Source organism: Parasteatoda tepidariorum, chromosome 7 (genome assembly GCF_982258835.1).
Source record: "Parasteatoda tepidariorum strain Cologne lab strain chromosome 7, Ptep-v5.0, whole genome shotgun sequence".
NCBI lineage: Eukaryota > Metazoa > Arthropoda > Arachnida > Araneae > Theridiidae > Parasteatoda > Parasteatoda tepidariorum.
In genome coordinates, this window is record NC_141761.1 from 65,508,736 (window position 1) to 65,527,436 (window position 18,701).

Genomic DNA, 18,701 nt, shown 5'->3' on the forward strand with positions numbered 1-18,701 from the left:
AAAAAAAATGTGATCAGATTTTTCTGGCACAGTGACAGAATGTTATTATTTATCATAACAATTTATGAAAATCAAATAAAAAAAAATAGAGACCAGTGATGTGTCCAGTGTCAAAGTTCACCCTGACATCTGTTTGGTACAGTGATTGATCTTTCCATCTTCATGTCTTTGTTTGAGTTACACGAGCAAAGGAGGGGATACAAGCGTCTATATTCTTTGTCTACGAAGTACTTAGATTGGTTTGAATAAATTATCAAACTGAGCATGTGCGTTATTAAAATTGCGCCAAACAAAAATGCTAAAAACGCCATTCTAGTAAACCTGACAAAACGATGAAGAGATAACAATGAAAACGATGATGTAATCGACCAATCAAATGCCTCTATTTATTAAAAAGGCGGTCAGCCAAGCAACAGCCTTTCTTTTGACGGATCGAAGGTGCGTGAGTCACATGCAAAGTGAACGAACCTTAACCTGTGAGTGCTTGTAATGGACAAAAATAAGCCAAATATTCGTTTTGTTTGTTTTCATCAACAACATTTTACATCCAGTTTACATTGTATTTTTCGCGTGCAGTTTTTTTTTTTTTTATTAAGAGCAAAAATCTATGCATATTTATATTTTTGTTGAACGAAAAGGGTTATTTTCGTTATTGTTAATTTAAAAAATGTCTTCTATAGGTGTGGAAATAGCAAAACTTTCCAATCCAACTCCGCAATTTTCGGATATAGATGACCATGAGTATACAGGTAATATATTGAAATTTTGGAATATTTTTATAAAGGTTCATGTTTGCACTTTTTTGCCAGACGCCGGGGAAATTTCCTTATTGCGCCTCGGTTTTTAACTTAAAAAACATGTAGGCATGCCCGGGTTAACTACAAGTTGTACCTTTTGACACAGCCTTTTTTGTATTAATTTGTTTTTGGCGATTATTCTTACCAGGAATCTTGACCGTGGCAGAATCATCACTTCAAGAATCACAATCAAGTTATTTGGCTGCGGAAAGCAAAAGAAAAACTTAAAGAAAAAAAAACACAGAAGAAGTCCAACTTGAAGGGCACAACTCGTATCCAACCCAGTCAAACCTCTACATGTTCTTTTTAAAAGTAATTTGCTAGTTTTGAAGGTATTAGTCGCCTTGGTTGTAGTTGGCACAACCCCATCTTCCCTGGCTATGAGTTTTGCCTTTTTAGTTAACTACATTATCTGATTTTTTTAAAGTTCCCTGCCTGCCATCACCTTCATGATTAAAGGGATACTTCCGTATCGTTATCTGTTAGAGCCAGTTACACTTTGCCAAGGTGCCAAATTTTAAACTTATTAATTAAAAACTTGTAGAGGTTTTCTTGGGATGGCTGCAAGTATTGTATTCTACAAGTATTCTCCTTTTTGATATTTTTATTAATTTCTTGCAGACCACTGCATGGAACTTGCCAAACTTGTTGATTTTTTTGGTTAAGATCATAAAACAGAAATCTTCCCTCAATTATTTTGATGCAAATAACAATACGGAAATACTTCATTTCAATATTTATTATAAAATCTCTCTATACAAGTGATTCATAAAATGACTACATTAGCTTTATCAAGAATGAATCTAACACATAATATCAACACTGAAATCTAGAATGAAAAAGGGATATTGCTATCTGCGAGATTTCTTAAAAGTAATTGAAGACAAATTGGCTTTAAGTAGAGGTGCACAACCCGCAAACCACGTGAGGACTGTTACTGTGCAGCCCCCGAGAGCTCTTCTGAATGATGTGAAAAAGCAAATGAAAAAAAATATCAAAAATTTTAGATCATAAATTTGATTTATTACTTTCTGATGCGCTGATTCTATCGTATATGCTTGTAAATATGTTTCCTGTCGGTTACTCTCTCCACCAGTTGCAAGTCTTTATCCACCAGTTGCAAGACTCAGGTTGTAGACATGTTGTGAGTGTTGATAGATAAAGTTATTGCAATAAATTGTTCTGTGGTTGAAGACAAGCGTTTAAATAAAAGTTGATGACAATCTATTTAGCATATTATTTTCGATAAATGGATAGGCAATTACCTTTTCATTTGTAATAACTTGCTATCATAACTGCCACTATACTGTACAGGACTCATCTGTTCACTTACAGACAATATTTTAAAATGCTTTCTGTGGAATTCTTATATCACTTTCCACTATAGCCTTGATATATTATATAAATAATTCCGCATCCACTGACTCTTTGCTTTCCATTTTTAGTTTAATTTTTTTTTCTCTCCATAGAATCATTACCAGCCCAATTTGAAAACGAGCATAAAAACTTATTTCAAAGAAGCAAATTAAGAAGCAGAACAGCACCATTGCTAGAAGACATTGATGAAACCTACTCTGGACGAAAGGTTACAAGAAAATCTAAAGGGCTCGTATTTGAGAAAGGTGATATTTGCATTTTTTTACTTGATACTATTTATACAAATCTTGGTAAAATGAGCTTTTTTTAAAAAAAAAAAAATAATGATAATAATTAAAAATATTGTACAGAAATGATTGTATATAACCAGGGTTGGCAGGTTTTTGACATGTGACAGTTTTTGACAGTTTAAACCGTCACGTCAAAAACCTCACTGTCAAAAATGTCGAAAATGTCAAAAACCTATATTCATATGTGAAATTTAATTAATACATAAAATTTATATATTTTTTATAAAGGATAGTGTTTCTAAATATGTTCTAGAAAAAATAAATTTAAAATTTTGAAGAAACACTTATATTTTGAATAGTAACCAAAATCTTGTACTTTTGAAAGCTCACATCTTTTGTAATATTATGTATTCATTTTCATGTGTTATTGAAAATCTGCAGTGATATTATTAAGAAATTTATTTATAACCAAATTTAGTGTATAGTATAGATTAGGGGTGCACAACCTTTTTGAGTAAAGGGCCACTTGCACAGCAGGTTGGCTAACGAAGGGCCGCACATGTATTTAGACATGTTAATGACAAATGTAATAATGTTTATTTAAACATTAGCGTTCCATTTTTTAATCAATAAACTTAGTAATATCAATAACTTAGTAGTGTTCCATTATTAGAATTCATTCAAAAATAAAAAAAACTTATACTTTTTTTTTACAAAAAAAAACTTGCTATTTTTATCATATGAACAATAGATTTATCAAAATAAATAAACATTGAAGAAAAGAAATATTTTTTTCTTATCATATCATGCAATATGAAAACTCATTTTAGAATTAAATTCTAATAAATTAAAAAAAACTGCAATGCCCACAGAATGAAAGTAGGAAAAAGTTTAGTCGTAATTAAGTAATATAAATTCAAATTAAATATTTTAATTGAAGAAAATTTATAGGTTTTAAACAAAAGCCGAAAATAAAAACAAAACTGTGATAGTTCAAAATAAAATTCAATGCTTATTTTGTAATGTACTTTATTATTTTATTTTATTAATTATTAGATTTTTTATATCGTAAACATTTTCCTTTTTTTTATCGAAAAAGATCACTTAAGCAACAAAAAATTTAAATCTCAACTACAAACAGTGAGCAGTTTAAAAATTCACGTTCTCTGCCATTTTATGAATTTCTCAAGTTGCAATAACATTGCATTTAAATTAGGGAGGGATGTAACGAGTATTTGGCCTTTCTGTGAAAAATTCAGTTGGTTGAATGATCAGTCAAATATTTGGCAGAATATTTTTTAGAAATGTTTAGTTTTTTTCATTTTAGAATTTTTATAGATATTACTTTTTTTTAAAAAATTGTAATCAGACATGTCAATTTTGTCATTTTTTCGATACTTTGAGAATTGAGAAGGATTCATTTTTTGCAGTTTTTATTATAAACCAGCATTTTAACAGAACGTCTCATACTATTAATTTATTATCACTCTTTCCCAGCACTGTAATATAAATAACCAGTAACATAGAAAAGTGTGATTTTCAGTATTAAAGTTTTGTTTCAGGAACTAAGAAAAATTTGTTTTTTCTGTTTTTCTTTTTTTAGGCATTTTTATTATGACTCAGCATTTTTTTTAAAAATAAAGTTACAAATAAAATTTATTTTATAGCAATTTTTTTTTCTTCTAAAATTATGGCAATGAGAAAAATTTAAATTGAGATTTTCGGCATAAGATTTTCCCTTAAAAAATTAAGAACATTTTTTCTATCTTTTTATTTTCTGTAAATAAAAAAAAAAAACTTTTTTTAGACGTTTTCATTATAACGCAGTAATTTTTAATAGTATTTCTGTTGACTTAATTCTTTTTTCTTGGCATTTTCTGGTAATTGAAAAACTAAGATGTTCAGCTTTAAATAAATTTTTCAAAAATTAAGATTGATTTTTATGTTCTCTGTTTCACTTTTCGACATTTTCAAAAACGTTCTTGATTGGCCTTATTTTTTAGAGTTAATTTATGAATACGTTTTTCCAGGAAATATTATTCTGAGCATTGAAATTTTAGTTTCAGTGTTGCTATACTGCTAAAAGATTTTGCTATTTGGCCCCAAGTGTACGGCGTTCAATAGATTTTTTCCTCTTCTTTTTTTTGCCGAATATTTGGTTTTTGATCAAATCACAATTCATTACCGCATTCGACCAAATCATATTCGTTGCGGAAATAAAAACGAAGGAAAAATAACTAGGATTTACGATAAAACTGTACCGTATCAAAAAGTGATTATTTAATTGCGTGATTAACAATCACGTGTCGTAATAACATCATAGTTAAATAACGGGATCGTCAAAATCACGAGGAAAAGTATAGAAATAATTAGGAAAAAATATGTTTATGCTGAACTCAGCACGAATAAAGCGCGTCAAATGCATGATTTAAAATTTGCATGTCGTAACAGAATAATTGGAATTTTTTATAATACGTGGGAACGCATAGCAATAACTACCGATAAAAAATTTTGAAAAAAAAAAGAAAGAATTGCAAAAAAAGACAAATAATCACTTAGATTTAAGATGAAATCGTCACAAATAAAGTGCACAAAAAGTGATTATTTAAATTTGCGATCTGAAAGTCGCGTCATAATAAAAATTAGGAATTTTCAAAATCACGTAGAAAAGCGGAAATAACTGTTTTAAAAAAAATCATTTATATTTACGATAAATTCGGCTTCAAGAAAGCGCGTTAAACGTACATTTACTAAAGAATCTGTTAAAATTGATTGTGTCAAGACGTGATGACTTAAAAGTGCGATTAAAAATTGCCATTTTTTTAAAAAAATTTTTATTGTGTTTAGAAGCTCTTGCGGGCCGCACTTCAGTAGTCGAAGGGCCGCATTTGGCCCGCGGGCTGCAGGTTGTGCACCCCTAGTATAGATTATACTAAAAATTAGACATTTTTAAAGATAAACATTAGCAGTTTTGCACATTAGACATCTTTTAAAGAAAAATCTTTTTAATATACTTTTAAATCTTCTTGATAATCTTTTTAACATAAGGCAATACAAATTTAAGTGCTTTCTGTTAAATACACAGAGTAGTTAGTGTCGATTTACAGTATATTCAGCCTATTCATTTACTATGCTGAAAATTTAGTTTATCCAAATACTTGTGAATTTCATTTTGCTGAATACTATATACATAGTTTTGTTGAATATCTAAATATTCAGCTGTTGAATAATTACTTCTTGCTTTCAAGATATGCATTATTTGTATTCTTAATACAAGTGGGGGAAAAAAATTAAGAGGTAAAAATTGTTTTAAAATGATAAGTGTAATAATTATAAATAAATATAATAAACAATATGAATTATACTTATCATTATTCACAAATATAACTACTTTTAAATTCAAATTAACAATCTGGATTATAAAGATATTCGGTATAACATTAAAAATTTTTTTCATACACTTGTATCAAGTTTGTATTTATACAACATAACTTGTATGTTCCTTATAAATATTAGTTATATGTTCCTTATATGTCAAAAATGCATAGTAATAAACTTTTAATTTTCTTAAGTATCAAAAAAAAATTTTTTTTTTCAAAATATAAGTATTTAAAAAAATTTTGTGCAAAATTTTTCTGCACATGCATTTGAATATAAATTTCTAAGATTTTAAATCTGTTATTTTACCTTAATTTTAATTAAAAAATATTTTAAAACCTGCTGATTACCTATAGTATAATTAAATTTCAATGTAATGCATGGCAACTGTTGGTAGTTTTGTAGTTTAGATATTTTTTTGGCAAACTTTAGTTGTTGACATTTTTGACGGTTTAAACCAGTATTATACCCTTGTCATGTCAAAAACCACTTTTTGACGTCAAAAACCCAACCCTGTATATAACGAAATTAATTAGAATTATCTTTTTTCCAGCCTCATTTACAATAAAAGCTGCAATTCCATACTTTAGCTGACTGGAATATTTAGCAAACTTCATTACTTTTTTTTATTTAACTCGGCAATTTATTTCTTCTTCTTTCCCAATTAATCTTTACTTGCTTTTGTTTCCAATAAATGCGATTAAAGATTATATTAAATTGCAGATGAAACATAATATGAAATATTTGTTTTATATTAGTTTAGTGTTATACTAATTATTTTTCATTATTTACTGTTTCCTGGCAAACCTACTTTATTTGCTAATGTTGTGCATTTTGTTTCATAACACAAGTAGTCTAAAAGAACTTAGATTGATTATATACATGCTCAAATGACATGTGTTAAGAATATTTATTTTGGATTTATGATTACTTTTCTTATTAATTACATTCATTTATGTTTCTTTCTCAAAAGGAAATGTTAATGAATCGAAAGTAAAAATTGAATCAGAATTCTCAGAATCTGATTCAGACATAGATGAGGATGAAGTTTCAGATGAAGATGATGGATTGAGTGAAGATGGCATTGCCAGTTTTAAAAAGGATTTGGAGAATAAATCATCTAGGTAATTTCTAAAAATTTTCACAAACAAAATGGGATCAAAATTAATAGTTTTAGAAAATAAATATAAGTAGTTCAATTTGCAATATTAGAACAACTAAATATAAAAGAAATAATCTTTTAAATAATAAACATTTTACTGAAACAGTATTATGTAAAAATGTAAATATCATGAACTGGATATTTTATTAGTTCTATACTACATTGTTTTTATATATGGCTTTACTCTTTCTGACAAAGTCATTTTTCTGTATGTTAAGCAAATTTTAGTTTTAAGAAATAGTGTATGCGCAAAGGCTTTTAAATTGATCAAAACACACTTTATTGTTTGGTTTTAAATTAGTCTGTCATATTGTATTGGATCAGTGGGTTTTGGTAACTTTAATAAGGCCAAGGTAACTTTTTTAGAACATAAATATATATAATGTATTTAATAATATAATGTGTATATATATGTATATGTATAAATGTAATGTATTTAAATATATATAGTATATGTATAATATATTTAAATTAAACAATCAAATTATTAATTTTTCAATCAATTTTTATCTTGAAGATTATTGTTATAATTTCCTAGCTTGTGATTATGACATTTTTAGTTACACTTTTGTAAGCATTTTTTGTTTGTTTGTTTATATATATAAAATCTATATTCTAGAATGAGAGTGCAAATAAATTATTATAATGTATGTATTTGTAGTAAAAATCAATTACTTCAAGGTAAAAATATGTATTATAAAGAACTAACACATTGGCTATAAACCCATTAAATAGTTTCCGCTGTCAATTAAATTTTTATAAAATTATAAGCATTGTTAAAAAATATTAATTCTTTAAATGATGCATGCATACTGGACTTCTTTGTGCCTAGCTATCTACTAACTATTCTAGTCGCTTGATCTGTAACAAGAATTTCTTTAAGTGTCCTGTGTTAAGTATGGAAAAGAAGGAAATGCAACTTATTGTGAATAAAGCTAGTCTTTTAGAATTTTCTCTTATACAAATGAGCAATCTTATCAAAGCAGATGAAGGTTTTGCATTAATAATGTCAATTTTTCATTACTTTCTTGATAAAAACAGTCTAAAATGATGAGATCTAAATGATGAGCACGCTGTCGTGAACTGCCGATGATCACATATAAACAACAGTGTGAGATTCCAAGAAAACATTCGTATGTATCGTATCGATAATGCGGGGGGAAATTTTGCTCGGTTCTCCCGCCATTTTTAACTAAAATGATATGAAAAAAAAGCGGAAATTGGACTCATCCTTGAAGTTGAGTAGAGGAAAATGTGAGGAAGGGGAAATTCCCCCCCCCCCCCCCCGTTTACCCAGAGAAACGTCGTTTCTTCCGCGACCTTGACAATTTTAGATCTTTATTTTCTCCTTTAGGCCGTTAATCAAACTCAAAGGAGTGGCACGCTGATTTCGTTTTCTGTTTGATTTACGGGGGAGGGGATGTATTGCACATGCATATCAGTGAACAGAAGATGAAGGAGAGAAATATATTTATCTATTTGACATCGATTAATAAAAGTAAAATATTTTTCTTTCGAATAAATTCTGATTCTTTGGAAGTGTGGTATCATTTGCAAGTTTTTCTTGATGTGGAATCACACCTGCTTTAATTAAAAATCATGTTTTTATAATAAAAAAAATAAAAGGAGTATTGTTTATTATTTTAAACATGCAATTATTTTATGAAGCAGATTGCAGTTTTGTTTGTCTGATTCCACTACGTTTGATTTTTTTTCTTTTTTTTTCCTTTTCATGATAAATTTTGCACTCGATAAATTATTTTTATTCCTAAATTTCATCATTAGGTTTTGTTTTTAATTCCGTTATACATTAGTATTGCCATATTAAAATAACGTGATTTCGGACGTATAGTCCGCGGACTATCTGACGATTTTGGAAATTTTTTTTATATGTAATCGGTCCTGCGGACTATACGTGTGAAATTACGGTACGCCGGAATCCTTTAATATCAAGATTCATATTCGTGCGATTTTAATATCGAACATTGATTTGTGGACATTCTATTAAACCACAATGTTCTATTGAACATTGTGGTTTAAATTATTCATTGTGAATCGTATTCAGGCAATTTTAAAATCTTACATTTCGATTCGTATTCACAGGATTTAAAAATCCAACATCGCAATTTGTGTTTGCACGTTTTTGAAATCAATATCGCAATTCGTATTCACTCGAGTTTAAAATCCAATGTCGGTAGTTGTATTCACAGGATCTAAAAATCCTACACTGTGATTCGTATTTACACTTTAAAAATCTGATATTTCAATTTGTAATATCACCTTCCTAAATCCAGTGCTTGCGATTCATATAAATATTCACACAATTTTAAAACCTAGTATCGTGATATGTGATTTTGCTTTCTTAAAATCTGATATCGCAGTTCTTGTAAGACTGTTTTATTGAAAGGTAATTCAATTATAAATCTTAGTTCAAAAAATTACATTAAATATGAAGAGTAACTAAATTGATATCTTCTTATCGAGTTTTTGCTCATAAAATTTTCAGGGTTTTTGACTTCCTGTCACAATCACCCCTGATTGATGTTATCTTTAAAATATTTGACAAAACTTTATCATTTATAGCTTACCTTTAAATAATGACTTCTGCTAAGCCAATGAGAAAATTCAATTTCTTAAATGTCACTGAAATTATAAAACAGAAAATCAGGCTTCATCATTTGCTTACAATCGTACTCATTTAGCTTCTTGTTGAATTTCGTATTCTTAGAGTCTATCATTTACCCGTAATCTGATATGCAGACACATACATACACAAATTATTTTTTATATGAATAGATTCAAATTTCTCTTCCCCTAATTTACATCATCTGAATACATTTAAATTTATTTTATGATGAAATTAAATTAGCAGAAAGTAATACTGATATTCTAGGAATAGAAAAACATTATAAAAATATTAATAATAAATAAAAGTTTATCAGAATCATTGCTTATATAAATACTAAAGAAAAGAGGAAATATAACAAGAAATTATAGTATGTGTTCATGAAATATGTATTAAAGGGAATCAAAGGAAATTATTTTCTAGTGTTACAAAAATATATTTTTTTAAAATTTCTTTACTCTTAATTAACAAAGGTTTCAATTCTTAATTAAAATTTGTTTCACAACAGTGCAAAACAGTTCTCCTTTCTTGACATTCAGCTCTATATGCTATCTACTGAATATTTATTGTTCTTTCTTTTATTTTTGTTCAAGGTATCATTGATTGTATTATAATTAGTTTACTTTAAAGAATCTTTTTGCAGTCACTAATGAAAAGTCCCATGCGAGTTTGTTTTTTATACTTTTATTTAATATAACAAATTATTTTTAAGCACTAACATTTTACACATTTTAACACAGTCATTTTTAAAGCACCTCTAAACGTATAATGACTTTGTCTCTAAGCAAAATCATTAAAATGCATTAAGAAGGAAAGACATTGTTGCTGAATTTGGTATTGATCCACACACACTTTTGACAATTTCAAAATTTGTTTAAAAATGAAATGCTCGAAGATAAAGAGTAATCCGGTGAAGTAAACAAAGAAAAGAAAATGATGAGCGAATTACTTTTTTTTAAAAATGAAGGGAAAAAAATTTAGTGAGCAAAATGCTATAAAGGAAAAAAATGAAGGAAAATCTAATAAGCAAAATTGATATAAAAATAAATTATAAACAAATAAACAGTATGAATCAACTAGTGGTATTCGTTCATCGAATTCTATCACAGATAAAATTCTGGAAGGGGAGTAATGTGGTGTAACTACCACTACAAATATAAAATATCAATTTACTGGTATATAAGACATGTTAACTTGATTCCATCTTGAGGTACCTTTTGATAGATGAAGTTTGACATAGTCGATAATTAATTCCCCTCAAAGTAATATATATATTTCATTATACCTTTTTTGTGTTTCTTCCTTGTATTGGGCTGCCCCTTCTTGACTGATGGGGTTATTTGCGAGGGAAAAAAAAGTTTAAATGACAAATTTCATTTAATTTTCAGTAAGACCAATTTTCAACAGTTATTTTTGGTTATTATGCTTTGAGTTTTCAAAGTTTTGTTATACTATTATTTCATTAAACTTAAAAATGTAACTGTAATTACTATGCCATTAACAACACTAATAAGCTTTATTTTATTTTTTGCTAGTTCATATTTAATTTTGCTATGAACTTCCAATGCAGTTTAGATTTTAATCTAATCAGTTTACTTAAAACAGGTTAATTTGCTGATTATATTTAAAAATGAAGGTAAATTCCTAGGAAAAATAACTTATTAAATCACTTATATATTTATTGTTATTATTTTTTTTGTAGTGAAGCAGAAGAAAGCACTGATCAAGGCTCTGATTCTGAATCTGAAGAAGCTGAAAAAGGTTTACTACTATGTTTTAATATATCTTAATAACTGTTTTTATTTTATTTAAAGTAGAAGTTCTTTATAACAAAAATCTTGAAATTTAAGGATTTCTGTTTTATAGAATTTTGTGTTGTATAGAACTTTTCACATATATTTAAACTTACCTACAAAAATGTATCAATTCAGTCTGAAACAGTTAAAATGCTATTAATTAGCTTTTATATGCAAATATTTAAAAACACAAAACTGAAGTATTTATTATTACAAACAATGAAACTTTATTAAACATTAGATCTAATAAAAATTTATCAATTTTAATTTGCTCAGCTTTTGAAATTGTAACCTTTTAGCATATAATCGAACAAATACTGTAAAAAAGTACTTGTTCTCGTTTAGTTAAAGTTAGAAATTTCTTAAATGCAATTTTTATTGTTTACTCTTGCAAAGTTAATTTAGTATATTAAGAATTGTGGTTTATAGAATTGAATTAAATACATATCTTATTATATTTATTTATTTTTTACTGAGTAAATATCTTATTGTCTTTTAATAGATGACATGGTATCACAATTTGCTAATATAGATGTGAATAGTGAAATTGAAAAAGGAAATGCAATTAAGGCACAGCAAGGTAAGATTTATTTATTTCAATCAGTTATTTAGTGAAATGCTTTATAAATTCCAAAAATCTAATTAGAAACTTAAAAATGTTTTTCCCCCTTCTTCCCCCCCCCTCTAAATAATTAAAATCACGTTCCATTAAATTTTAAATTTAAAAAGTGATACAAATTCTTTTTCAGAACTGATTTTAAAAAATTACAGTATTTAAAAGTGTTTTTTTACTTTTATTCATTTAAATATATTTTATTAACTGCATATTAAAATCCTTTTGAAATACTGTAAGATACTGATAAAGTGTCTCCTTAATTTTGGCGAAAATCGCAACGATGTAGAGAAGGAAGGACAAATAAACAGTCCTGAAGAAAATTCATAGCGCCATTATAAAGAAATCAACTATGTTTGCATAGTTAAATATGAATCACAAAAAGTAAACAAAGTAAAAATAATTATAACAAAAGAAATTAAATATGAATTTTAATTCGTAAATCTGATTTTCCTTCTACAGCAATCCTTTATTTCTAAATCTTGGTACTTGCAAATGAGTAAAAAATAAAAATTCATCAAGAAAAATGAAAAATATGGATAGCAAAATATTTAATAAAAAGAAAAATAATTATTTATATTAATCAGAATCCAAAAATTCATTGAAAGAAATATCTGAGTCATTACCCAAAATAAGGGCAACACACTCTTCATTCAATTCATCAGTAATATTATTGTCGATAGATTCAACATTAATTTCTGCTAATTAGGAATGAAAAGGCTCATCTTCGCTTCCATCTAATGCGTTGGAAATGCCACAACACTGAAATGAGTTTGAGATAGCCTCTTCAGAGAGAGTGGCTCTCCTCCCAAGTGGCCGACACAAAACCAATCAAATTTGACCCAGTTGTTCTTTTTGAATTCCTGGCAAGGGTCTTTTGTTTATTCTTAATGAAGAGCACCCATTCTCTTCTTAATGCATTTTTAAAGAGCGCCATCTAACAAGCATTCTGCTTGTGTGCCCTGCGGGAATTGAAACTATCTGTGTGCTAGGGATTAAGGCCCAATCCAATATAATTAATCTCAAAACGTCATTCTCATTTGGACTCCAAATCCTCCTAAGCCAACTTTCCATAAGGTTAACCATTATCCATCTGTTGACAGATCAGGCAACCTTAACATTGTCTGGTATTTTTAGGCAACTCTAGGTAACAGTTACTCCTTTTTACTCCATATCTCTTCCCAGCCCCTTCTATTCACATTTTTTTTCTCCCTTTCAAGACACTTCTAAAAGTGACGCCCTATTCCTTTTACTCAATCTTTCTCGTTCAATTCTCCCATCTCCCACCCCACTTAAAAATTGGAGAGCCTTGCCATACATACCAATCTAAGTGACCCTGACCTACATGCAGCAGAGAGAAAATGTTGATCACTTGTGCATGGGATTGCTTCCCCCTCATTTCCCACCCTTTACTAACACCTACACTTTTGTTAGCAATCATCAATTCGGTTCATATGATTTATTAATCATCTTCCTTTTCCTCCCCCCATTCTTTGCTCATTCATGGTATAACATTATACTTCTACCCTCAATATCAGGATAACTATTCATTAGAAGCAAATTGATAAAAAGTTCTTAAAATAAGAACTTTTAAATTGTGTTTCAATGAAGGGGTTGCTTTTTTGGCACTGATTGACAATCAGTATTTGTGTGAAATTACAGAGGGGCACTTTCTGGAGTTGGAGCATTTTATCAATATTTTACTGTAGAACCTTGATGATTTGGGGTTGAACTTACTTTTGATTTTAGAGGTTCATCTTCCTAATCGTCTACTTTTATCAATAAAACATTGAACATTAAGACTAATAATGTATTTCCTTTCGGTTATAGTTGGAGACATAATAGTCAAATAAATAAACAGCTATGGTGAAAAACTATCAGATTCCGTTCGCATGAAACTGCCAACTTTAGTTTATTGCTCGCACAAGAAATGGTCAATTCTTTGAGTATTTTTGATACTGCAAAAATCCTATGTGTAAAATTGTCACCCTTCTTCATCTAATTAATCAGTGATACAGCTGTAAAATTGCTATATGAGGTTCAATATATATGTTGTTGGAGAAGTTTTTAAATTTGACAAAAAGTTTTTGCTCTGGATGAAAAGAGGCTCTAGTTAATTAGTAAGATTTGACGCTAACTATATGCTGCAGAATCTTAAAAACTAATTACAAATTATTAATCTTGTTTCTTTAGTCTCAGTAGTTCTTTAGAAACCAAAAGAAAAGCTTTTTTTAACCCTTTTATTTAAAATGGGAGTGGCCATCTTATTCACCAAACTTGAATCCGATGGGATCTTCTGTTTCGTCCATCGTTTGGACTAGGCTATGTCATACCTGCCATGTCTCCTGTTTTTTAACGAAATCTCCTGTTTTTTTTTAACAAAGTCTTCTGTTTTATAACAAAGTCTTTTACACCTATCTCCTGTTTACCCGTATATTCTCGAATTTCACCGTGTTTGTGGAAGAAATTTAACAAAAAAAGAGTTTGGTGATAAAATATCTGCTGGTGGCCAAAATACTTAATTTATTTCTCAACAGATGGTGTTATTGCCAGTATTGATGTTGGGTGTTAATTTAAGTAATTATAAATACTGGTTTTAAAAAAATCTTCTTTAGATTTATATTTATTTACATATTTTTTTCTTCACTAAATGTAAGTGTTTACATATCATTTCTAATTTTGAATTTCTCTTTTTGACTTACATGATTATGCATGATATATCAAAACCTTACTTTTAGCCTAAGAAATTTCTCTAGTAAAATCTCTGTTATTTTATTTTGCCAATGTTGGCTGGTATGCTTTGTGATAAACCTTAGTAGACTTAATCATCTTCAAAAAAATCTTTGTGCTAGTAATGGGGAAAATATCAGCATGAGGTTAATTTGAAAATTCAATAAATATGAGTAGTATTTGTTCATGTTAAATTGGACGTATAGTTCATGTGATTTGCAGTAGTATTTTACTTTGTATTTGTCATAGTAATTCCTTGTCACCTGTATAATGGAAAAGGGAAAAAAGAAAAGGTACTTTTGTGTCAGCTCAACAGCCTGTCCAGGGCAAATTTACTACCGTTTAGTGGTTCCTTCACTAATTCAACTTTAGGAAAAACTGCTGTTTCACAAAATACTTTTAAAAAAGCATGTTCTAAGATTTTCCTCTCCGCCTCTTAACATTTTGTTTTTGTATCCCCCTTAAAAAAACAATAAATCCCGGGTTAATTACACATTTCGACTTTCTATTGAACTGTCTTGTGGATTGCCATTCTGGCGTAGTAGAAGAATTCGCTTTCCACCCAGCTTGTAAAAAGAGCTCTTTTCCTCCCCATGCCTGGCTGAGAGCATGGTGGAATCCCAAAGCGCCACGGGATAAAAGCATCAGCCGCTTTGTTCCTTAATTGAGGTGGAAGAAACTGCACTAGTACCATGCAACTACTGTTCTCATTGCAATCTATGGAAAAGTTGAGTTCACCAGCTGTTTTCTACGAATAGGTAGCATGTGCTTGGTCAGATTGTGCAGTGATGTAAACCTAACTGGTTGCTTACGTCATATCAAAGCAAGCTTTTAAAATAAAACGAGGAGGCATTCCCTCTTATAAGATTTACAGTAAGTCGAAATTCGAACATTATTCTAAACATTCAAACACTATCTTAAACGTTATTCTAAATTTATTCTAACAGGCCTTTATTTTTTTAGGAAACATTTTTTTCTCTGTGAAACTTTTTTTGTGACTTAGTCAAAATTGTTCTCATAATGAAAATAACTTTTAGTGCTTATACTGTTAAGTGCATGTTTTTATTAAATTGAAGTTGAAATTTAACTATGGACAATAATTTTTTTATTTGGATTAAATTTTACCCCAGCAAAATTATTTTTGAATATATGGGGGGAAATATATAGAAACTTACTAGTCAAATGATTTTTATTTGCAAAGTGACAATTTTTGAAAATATTTTCTTACTTTACCGTATTTTGTGTTAATTAATACAAATTTTAATTAATTTTTAATTTTCGCAAATTATGTCTACATTTTTACGAAATAGGTACCTCTCAAAAAAGCCTAGACAGACCCATGGTCAACTCCACTTGATGGAGTTATTCAGATAAAAGAATTTCTGATAGCCAATAGTTCAAGTTAGTTTTTTTTAATTAATAAATATATAATTTCATTTTTTTTTCCAGAAATATGGAATAAACTCTGTGAATGCAGGATAAAATTACAAAAGCTATTAATTGTTTCAAATAAGTTACCTCAAACAAGCAGCTGGCTTTCAATCAGAAATAAAATTGGAGAAGAAGTGCCTGACATTGTTTCTAAAGGTAATCTATTTTTATGAACATAAGTAAAGGGATTCACTTTTGAGTGATAATTTGCTGTAGATGTATTTTTTTAGTTCTTGTATCCCTTAAATGAATGAAGGGAAAGATATAACTCTTATGATAAACACACACATACCCATGGAAGAAATAATTTGGGAAATCTAGAGAAATCATAATAAGTACAAGATGCTCATATATCGATGTTATATGAAAATGGGTGTTAACAAAAAGGGAAAGGAACAAAAAAGAAGTACTCGTTATTTTAAAAAATTATTGCATTTAGAAAACTTTACAAGTTAAGAGAAGAAAAACATTTCTAAAAATACAAAATTTGCATATTTATTTTTGAATATTTCTTCAACTTTAACTGACAAAATTTTGGTTTATGGTTAAGAATTAAGAATGATTAAAAGGTTGTGATTTTTTGTTCTATTCCAGCTCTCAGCTGTTTTTTTAGTTCTATGCAACATTAGTTGGATATAAAAGAATCGTCTTCACCCTCATCTTCGCCATCACTTTTTTGCTTCTTTATTTCTGGATGCAACATCATCTGAATTATTTCAGAATACGTCATTTCATTTACAATTAGAACAGCATTATCAATAGCTAAATAAAAAGTTTCAAATTGCTTAAAATTTTGCAACTTAAATATTATATGAATTTCAAATTAAATTTTTGATTGTTTAATATGCAGATGAATCTATCAAATTAATCTATGAAGAAAAATGAAGTATCTTATGAATCTATCAAATTAATCTAAGAAGAAAAGTTTTTATATATAATGTTTCAAACTTTTTGTGGTTTACATTTCCAATTTTTTTACTCTTAAGCCTGTGAAAATGATAAAATTTATTTTCAAGGTGTTAATTTACTTTTAATAATTTTACGATGTTATACTATCTACTTTCACATAACGTAACTTTTTTCAAAGCCTTAATGCTTGCACATTAATTGTTTAATTTTAATATTTCTTTTTATGTGGTTTTTTAAATTATAGTATTATAGCTTTATGAAATTATTAAACATAATTAAATATATTTTATTTTATGTTTTCTTATCGAATTTTGGTTTAATTTAGGTAATGATTCTGTAAAGTCTCTTTTAAATAGTTTGATGCATCTGAAACAAGAACTTGGTCAAAGCACAGAAAAAGAAATTGAAAGGTTTGTCAGTATTTAATATTGAATAAAATAAAATAAAACATTGTTTAATATTTACCTCAAAATATATATAATATTTTGTGCATATATATGTCATACATTGTCAGTTATTTAGAAATAATAGTGCCAATCATGGTGAACAGGTTTAGAACGAGAAAAGGTTTGTAGCTTGTAACAAGATACTGTAGCTTTTTATTCTTAAATAATTTACTCTCAGCTTATGCATGCAAAAGCTTATATTCAAGATAATCAAACTCATTTATTGCAAGTCTATGTTGAGTTCTCAGATTGATATGTTAGACAAAAAGTAATGAAAATAATGTTGTTGTTTTTTTATTTGGTGAAAATAGTGTATTAGTAATATTCTTTGTGAAAAGTGCTGTCCAAAAAATTTTTTTTCTAAAGAATTATCTTAGGACAACCCAATAAATTATACTTTTTTTAAAATTAATTGGAGAGATCTGTGTGTGTATGAACTGGCATAGCTGCAAACTATTGTAGCTAACCCGGGGAATGTTCGACTTTTTGACAACTCTGATTTTTCTTCCTTTTTTCATCTTGTTGTTAAATCCGACACAGCTGCACTGCTACTTTAACTAGCATCAAAAAGCTAGTGCATCTAAGGCACTAATCAAATTCCCTGAATCTTTCAATCGCATGATCAACCAAGCGCATATAAAAACAAGTTATAATATTTTCTCAGTGAAGATCAAGGTGAAAGCGAATCATTCCACACCAGCATAATATTTTATCAAACATTCGAATCTAAAAGGTAACTTAGTATATGTTTATTTTGTTTTCATTTGTAGCTGTGCGTTTGTTCGTACTTGTTACAATGTCAAAAAATACTTGCTATTAACAAAATTTTAAAGATAGTTAGTCAAGAGTATTTGATTTTATTCTAAAATCAACAAAAGGTAGCAATTTTGTGTTCTGGGTCGATCAGTTTCTCGATTTCCCGCGGTGAAGGTACTGATATTATAGTTCACGTCAGTACAAAAAGAAAAAATGAAGGAAATTTTGTTGCTATTCAGAATAATAAAAGTCTGGAAAATAATAATAAAGCTGTTACTAAGGCTGAATGTTTATTTACAGCATTCATTATTAATCATAATTTTTCAATTAGTTGTGCCGACGATTCTTGGCAGTTATTGCAACAACACAAAAATGTTTCCAGACTCAAAAATTTGTAAAAGTTATGGGTGCGGAAGAGCAAAAACATCAGCAATTGGGTGTGGAATTACA

General features: G+C 28.5%; 1 protein-coding gene across 1 annotated transcript in view; it reads left to right on the forward strand.

Annotated features, from left to right (window-relative positions):
- Nucleotides 1–418: 418 nt before the first annotated feature.
- The window catches only part of LOC107452289 (protein AATF), a 53,740-nt gene continuing 35,457 nt past the window's right edge, over nt 419–18,701 (forward strand). Inside the window, exons 1-7 of the mRNA XM_016068651.5 lie at nt 419–749; nt 2,267–2,419; nt 6,756–6,906; nt 11,273–11,331; nt 11,869–11,946; nt 16,159–16,296; nt 17,375–17,459. Coding sequence (XP_015924137.2) covers nt 668–749; nt 2,267–2,419; nt 6,756–6,906; nt 11,273–11,331; nt 11,869–11,946; nt 16,159–16,296; nt 17,375–17,459 — 746 coding nt within the window. The 5' untranslated portion in view covers nt 419–667. The remainder of the gene's footprint in view (nt 750–2,266; nt 2,420–6,755; nt 6,907–11,272; nt 11,332–11,868; nt 11,947–16,158; nt 16,297–17,374; nt 17,460–18,701) is intronic.